Below are 8,063 nucleotides of genomic sequence, written 5' to 3' on the forward strand. Positions count from 1 at the left end.
AAATTTCTCAGCCTTGTGACTCCTTGGTTTCCTAAAGTATAAAATAGATATAATAATTGTACCTTCCTCATGGAGCTATTGTACGATTAAAAGAAATGATTCAGCTAAATCAGTTAGTATTATGCCAGTATATAGGAAGCATTCAAAAAAACATTATTTGTTGTTTGCATATGATATGGATTATCTGTATTTTAAATTTGCGAGTATTTTTTTTATAACTAACCAAGAACTTTTGAAAAATCTTTCATCACAAAAGCAGTAAGAGGATTGAATTACATGAAACTGAGAGATCAGTTGAGTATATTTGAAGTTTACAAATAAGAAGCAAGGAAGCCAACAGGTACTTCTCTACTGAGGAGATTAGTAGCAGAATTTCTTTAAGAATAGAAATACTAGAATACTGGAATATTATTCAGCCTTAAAAAGGAAGGAAATTCTGACACATGCTACAACATCAATGAACCTTGAGGACATTATGCTAGCTGAAATAAGCCAGTCACAAATAGACAAGTACTGTAGGATTCCACCTATAGGAGGTACCTACAGTTGTCAAATTCACAGAGACAGAAAGTAGAATGGTGGTTGCTGGGGGCTGGAGGGAGGGGAAAATGGAAAGTTATTATTTAATAGGTACAAATTTTCAGTTTTGCAAGATAAAAAGCGTTCTGGAGATGGATGGTAGTGATGGTTGCACAACAATGTCAATGTACTTAATGCCACTGAACTGTACACTTAAAAATGATTAAGAAAGTAAATTTTATGTTATGCATATTTTGCCACAATTAAAAATTTTTTAAAAGAAATAATATAAAAGTTTACAGTTTACAAAGTACTTCAATATAACATTATTTGATCAATATCTGACACTGGCACTTTTATCACTTATATGTAGGATTATATAAAGCAATTTTGAACTTGTAGATGACAATAGGATCTTTTACAAGGTGAAACACCCAAGTACGTAACAACACAGTTCCTACTCTCTACTTCAATAACCATTCTCCACTCTCCTACAATATCTGAACCATAAATTCAGAGTGCCAATGTGCAAGGACTACATTTCCAATCTCCTCTCACTACTGTGGGTGTCATTGAGATACAAGTGGAAGTTTAGTTTATTCCTTCGGGAAGTTCACCTATAATCAGAGAAGTTGGGTCCTTCTCACCCTACAAACACACCTGGCCCACCTACTTCCATAACCAAAAGCCCACACACTAGAGGAGAAGAAGGATGAAAGGAGCCTGGAACCCTGATGACTGTGGAGCGTCCACACAACCAAGCCCCTGCCAGCCTACCTTGCAGCTTCTTTTAAGTGAAAGAGAATTGGCTTCTATTTAGTCGAAGCTACTGCTACTCATTTCTCTGTGTGTGTGTGTGTGTGTGTGTGTGTTATATACAGCTAAATGCAATCTTTCCGTGCATATGTTCTTGAAATTGAAAAAAGGTGACAAAAATGTACAATTCTATACAATTCATGTGGGCAGATGGAGTTTATAAAAAGAAATAAAATTCCAAAGTGTAAAAGCTAAACATCAAATGAGGAGAGTAGGCGATGCTTGTAAGAGTTCTGAGATAACATCAATTACAAGAGATGAACGAGATTAAAAAGGTCTCATGGTGGAGGAAAGATATGCCCTTTGCTATGAAATAATGGTCTAACTTTAAGGTACATAAGGAGAAGGAGAACACTGTCAGCAAGATGCAAAGTGTGAATGATGCGGGCAAAAATACATGAAATACTCAGGAAAATGAAGAAGCTTTGTATTTTCCTGCAGAGGGACTGCTGCTAATATAGGAACAATATAAGAACCTTCTTTTCCCACCACCCTGATTGGGGAAGATTAACTAAATTAAGGAATGAAATATTAGGGACTTCATTTTGGTTGCAGATATAGGAGATATCTTGTAATCCAGTTTTTAGCAGAAATAAAGCTGATATTTTGATCGCCATCTGTCTGACACCAGTGTCTTATTCACAACTGAATCTGAATTCTGGAGAGAAACAAAGAAGTATAAATTATGAGCCCTCCTTGATTCTAACAATTATCAGACAATAAAAATTTTAACAATAAAGAAAATATAATAAATGTCTAGTGCCCAGATTCCTACAGGTAATGACCATAAAATGAGTACATGAAAAACCAAAAGGTAAAAACGAACAACACACACACACAAAAAAAAAACCCCACACCCTGACTTTATATTTACAACTATCTCAGACTCAGTTACCAAATTCAAATTAGATTATAGTATGCTATAAAAATTCCTACATTCAAAGTACTACAGTAAATCCTACAATAACCACAAAGGATACCTGTGCTGTATATTGGAAGATGTCAGCGATAATTCTCATGGATGGTTCTGGAGGAAAAATATAAGTATTTCTGACCATAAACTCCTTTAGTATATCATTTTGGATTGTGCCAGTAAGCTTCTCTTTAGGTACACCTTGCTCTTCTCCAGTTACTATAAAAGCTGCAAGAACTGGAATAACTGCTCCATTCATGGTCATGGAAACTGACATATTTTCTAAAGGAATTCCATCAAAAAGAATTTTGGTATCTTCCACAGTGTCAATAGCAACTCCAGCCATTCCAACATCACCACGAACTCGAGGGTTGTCTGAATCATAGCCACGATGTGTTGCCAGATCAAAAGCAACTGATAATCCCTGCTGACCAGCTAAATATATAAAGAAAAATAATTTAGGATTAAAGAGTCTGGCATCAAAGTAAACTGATTTACTTTAACACTACTAAAAGTGTTGATTCATCTCATCTAGTATACTTTCATAACAAACATATTTTTATGCTTATACATGTGAAAACAAATTTAAATAAAGATACTTTATTTCCTAAGAGAGCCAGCTATCTCCCATATGCTAAAATACACAAATTGAGTTCCAGATCTCACTATAAACAAGAATGAAAGGAACAAAACATCTCACTTATCTCATGTCCATCCGAGAATTTTTTATCTTAACAGTTTAGAAAAATTTTTAAGATTCATAAAAAGATCTGGCTGTTTATATATAGTTAAAATAATTTAGTATTTGTCTCACTTATTGTTGTTATTTTACTTAATATGGTCATGACAGGATGTCTTGGCTATTCAAATATTCTGGGAAACAGAATTACAAAAACCAGGCAAAAAACTAAAATATTCCACACCAAATGTAAGTTCAGGCCTTCATGGGCAATACAAACTTAAAGATCCTCAAGTTTAGCATTCAAACAATATGATTTTATTATAGATCAGAAAAAAGAAATAGTAAATATAATTTCCATAGAATGAATGCCAGATTGCACTGAATATGTTTGTATCACATTATTATTTGTTTATTACTTCCTCTGGGCATCATTTAAACCATTTCCCCCTCCGATTCCTTTCCTAACAATGTTAATCAAAAGCTTTTCAAAAGCAAAGCCAATATCTCTTTTCTTCATACAACTTAACTAAACCTAATTCCTTTTACACAGAGCACATTTAAGTGTGGTTTCTTTCAAGAATTTAGTACTTTATTCTGGCTTATCTATCTTTTTGAGGATAGAAGTTGGAAAACATTCATTTTTTTCAGAGTATAATCTTAACTACAGAAATATAAAGTGACTATTATCTTTAGAGAGATTAAATAGCCCTCAAAAAAAGCCCAGATTAGGAAGTGTATGTTTGATCACAAATACTAAAATCTCACCTTTAATATTGTCCTTATAGAACTTATTGCTCTCTTCCACAGTACTAAAGCCCGCATACTGGCGGATGGTCCAGGGCCTAAAGGTGTACATAGTGGGATATGGTCCACGTGTGAATGGCTTCATTCCTGGAAGTTCTTCAGGAAAGTCCTTGGTATCTCTGCTGGAATATAAGGGCTTTATGGAGATCCCTTCCGGGGTGTGCCAGACCAGGTCTTCTGGGTTTTTGCCTTTCAGCTGCTTTTTAGCCATGGCAGCCCATTCCGGGTGAAGGGGTTGTTGCTGGTGTAGAAGTCGCTGCCATACAAGCCTGCAGCCTGATGACTCTTTTAGTTGCTTCAGGTGATGAGGTGAAAGCAGAAAAAGCCGAGTCTTAGCCCTCAACATGATGAAGCATGGAAAACACCCAGCAGGAACAAGAACTGACCTAGAGAAAGAAGCACAGTGTATACATTTTTACAAGAGAGAGGCAAAATGGGAGCTATTGGTGAGAAGAGAAATGAGAAGGAAGAGGGCATTAGTATAATTTCTTCCCTTCTCCTTTTCTGCTTCTTGTACCTGATATTTATAACTTTGGCCCCTCTTCTGCACAACTACTATCTCTGCTCTAGTTGTAGTCTTCTTCCTCAGTAGCCTTTTAGCTGCTTTGACTGACCAGTCTTAGGCCCCTCTAATCCATTCTATACACTGACACCAACGCAAATCTGATGTCACACTTCTCTTAAGATTTTTCAAAGGCTCTGCATCATGTAGAGGACATAGTATAGCTCCCAATTAATTTTTTCATTCAAAAAGTTTTTATTTAACACTCGCTTTATGACAGGCATTGTTTTGGATGTAGGAGAAAAAAGTAGTGAACAAACTCCTGGAAGATAATATTGGTAGTACACTCTTTGACATTGAACTAAAAAGGATCTTTTCAAATACCACGTCCTCTCAGGCAAGGGAAACAAAAGAAAAAATAAACAAGTGGGAACTCATCAGACTAAAGAGCTTCTGCAACGCAAAAGAAACTAGGATCAAAACAGACAAACCACCAAGTGGAAGAAAATATTTGCAAATCATATATCTGACAAGGGGTTAATCTCCATAATATATAAGGAACTCACACAAATGAACAATAAGAAAGCAAACAACCTGATCGAAAAGTGGGCAGAGGAGATGAACAGACGTTTTTCCAAAGAAGATATATAGATGGCCAATAAACACATGAAAAGATGTGTTCAACATCACTAATCATCAGGGGAATGTAAATCAAAACTACTCTAAGATACCACCTTACGCCTGTTAAAATGGCTATAATCACTAAGACTAAAAATAACAAATGTTGGAGAGGGTGTGGCGAGAAGGGAACCCTCACACACTGCTGGTGAGAATGCAAACTAGTGCAACCACTAGGGAAAACAGTATGGAGATTCCTCAAAAAACTAAAAATAGAACTACCATATGACCCAGCTATCCCACTACTGGGTATCTACCCAAACAATTTGAAATCAACAATCCAAAATAACATATGCACCCCTCTGTTAATTGCAGCACTATTCACAATAGCCAAGACATGGAAGCAACCCAAGTGCCCATCGACCAATGATTGTATAAAGAAGATGTGGTACATATATACAATGGAATACTACTCAGCCATAAAAAAGACAAAATCATCCCATTTGCAATAACACAGAAGGACCTAGAGGGAATTATGCTAAGTGAAATAAGCCAGTCTGAGAAAGACAAACACCAGATGATTTTACTCATATGTGGAATATAAACAATGAAAACAGTTCAGTGGTTACGGGGGGTGGGGCACAGCAGGTGAAGGGGAGCACTTATGTGGTGGCAGTCAAGAAATAATGTACAACTGAAATCTCACATTGATGTAAACTATTATGAACTCAATTAAAAAAAAAAAGTAGTGAACAAGACAAACAGGCATTCAAGCCCTCCAAGACCTGATCCCTGCCTACCTCTCAGATTCATCTCTGCCTCTGTCCTCTAGACATTTTGTGTCCTAGAAATACCTGATTACCTACAGTTCCCTGCATATGTCAAAGTTCTGTGACATGCTCTTGCTCTTCTATCTGCCTAGAATGTCCTTTTTTGGCTAATTCAGCTAAGCCATCATCTTCAATATGCATGGCTTTCTATGTGCCAGGCAATGCTCTAAGGACTTTACATAGAGAAGCAAATTTAATCCTCACAACACCACCAAGAGATAGATTCTAATATTATCTCCATTTTACAGATGAGGAAACTGAGGCACAGGAGAGCCAGTAGGTGAACCTACACAGCCCTGTTTCAAAGTCCTTGCATTTAACTGATACACTCACAGCCTCTGCCTATACTCACAAGCTGGACTAAACGGCCTCTTCAGTAATCTACAGCACTCTGCTTCCCTTTTATACATCTATCATCTTCCACACTACAATATATTAGAACACTGTTTTTTATGCTTATATAAGATATATTATATGATACATTTGATATTTATATAAAATACATCTATATATACTTCTATATCTATATCTATATATCTCTGCTAGTCTAGAAACTGCTCTGACATTAGAGCTATATATATTCCTGATAACTAACAGAAAGTCTTCCACTAGGAGACTAAGTCCAATTTCATCATTTTACAGATGTAGAAATTAAGGCCCAGAGAAATAAGGAAATAAAGTAGCTTGATCAAAATTCCACACAGCAAAGCAGTAAACTGAATACTTGTCAGAATCATATAGCCTCAACATCCTGAGCCTAGTATTTTAAAAGATTTTGAGATGCAAATTTTATTAATAGATTAATCATGTCATATTGTTTTATAATGGATAAGGCAACAAGTAACATGCACTTAAAATTCTATTTTCCCTACCATTTCTTACCTACCAATTTAATGAAGCTTAAAAGAAAATAAAAGAATACCCAACATTTGTTAGGGGGTTGCAAAACAAAAGATCTAAACCACTGGTGGGAGTATTAATTGCTTTAACCACTTCAGAAAACAAATTGGCAATGTGTGCAGAAAGTCTCAGAAATGATTATGCCATTCCACTGAGGAACATAACTCCTGGGAAAGCTACTATTTAAAATATACATTCCCTATAGTTTTACTTGTAATAAAGCAAACAAAACTCAGAAACATCATCAATGTCTAACAACACAGGAATGAGTAAGTGAAATATAGCACAGACCAATAAAATTTTATGCAGCTATTACAATACGTTTAAAAAATAGACAAAACTAATCTTTGATGTTAGAAGTCAGAAGATTGGTTACTTATGGCGGTTAGTACAGAAAGGGAACAAGAGAGGAGCTTTTGGGGTGATGGTCTTGATCTGAATACTGATTATACAGATAGATTATTCAGTTTGTGGAAATTCGTCAAACTGTGTAATTCGTCAAATTACAATTATAATATGTGCACTTATCCATAAGTATATTATACATGAGCCAAAATTTAAAATATGTTATACAGTTTCTTAAAAAGGAGACAGGCTCAAAAAGTGTTAAGTGAATGAATCAGGATAAAAAGTTGTAAATGCAATATGTTCAACTAGGTAAAAAGTACACAGAACAACGTCTACACGGAAATACAACAAAAACATTTCCTATTATTTTTTAAAGCTTTTATGATTTTGATTCTATTAAATCCATGGGGTCCTTGTCATCCATCTTCTTGCAAGCCATCCACTATATCTACTAGCTTAAAATGTGGGTGAGAAAAATAACTAAGTTATAGCTGAACCATTAAAGTAGTAATGATATAAAAGGTAATTTGAAAACTTTCTGAGACTAGATTGTAGACAGTAAATACACCCTCGTTTCACACAAAATACTCATGAGGCTTTCCTAAACCTGGAGAAATGATAGGAAAGAGCCCTATATAAGAGACTTCCTGAAAATCACATGGCAAATTGGTAAAGGCTGGAAATAGACATCATTTTTAGATAAGAACACCACTACCACTGATAGCAACAGGACTTGTGAATTTTCTCAGAAGATCCATCAAGAGAGGCTTCAAGCACTCAAAGAAGCAACATGTAAAGCAAATATGTTATTGATGATTAGAATGTGTTAAAGAGCAACGATGAAGCCCATCCCACCCCCCAAAAAACATATGAGAACGACACCTACAGTTTTGAATCAAACAACTTTCAAGTTTTGACTGTTTACCTACGATTACACATTAACACTCCAAGAAGGCTAGCTTCCAATGTTTACCCATTTTGAGTTGGGCAGATGACAACATACAGCATGCAAATTAAATTTATTATTAGCATAAATAAATCATTACACATAAGAATATATTGGGGAAAAACCCATCAAGTGATTTAAAACTTTATACACATACGTTAACCAGGGTTTTGAACTTCTTTCAG

The 8,063-nt window shown here is 35.4% G+C and overlaps 1 protein-coding gene across 3 annotated transcripts in view; it reads right to left on the minus strand.

Moving 5' to 3' along the window:
• Positions 1–8,063, minus strand: part of MMUT (methylmalonyl-CoA mutase) — a 30,896-nt gene that overhangs the window by 22,072 nt on the left and 761 nt on the right. For all 3 annotated transcript variants that reach the window (XM_008507738.2, XM_008507737.2, XM_008507739.2), the window contains exons 2-3: positions 3,696–4,120; positions 2,316–2,683 (exon numbers count right to left, since the gene is read on the minus strand). In XM_008507738.2, coding sequence (XP_008505960.1) covers positions 2,316–2,683; positions 3,696–4,080 — 753 coding nt within the window. In that variant the 5' untranslated portion in view covers positions 4,081–4,120. The remainder of the gene's footprint in view (positions 1–2,315; positions 2,684–3,695; positions 4,121–8,063) is intronic.

The sequence above is a fragment of the Equus przewalskii genome, chromosome 19 (assembly GCF_037783145.1).
Source record: "Equus przewalskii isolate Varuska chromosome 19, EquPr2, whole genome shotgun sequence".
Classification (NCBI taxonomy): domain Eukaryota; kingdom Metazoa; phylum Chordata; class Mammalia; order Perissodactyla; family Equidae; genus Equus; species Equus przewalskii.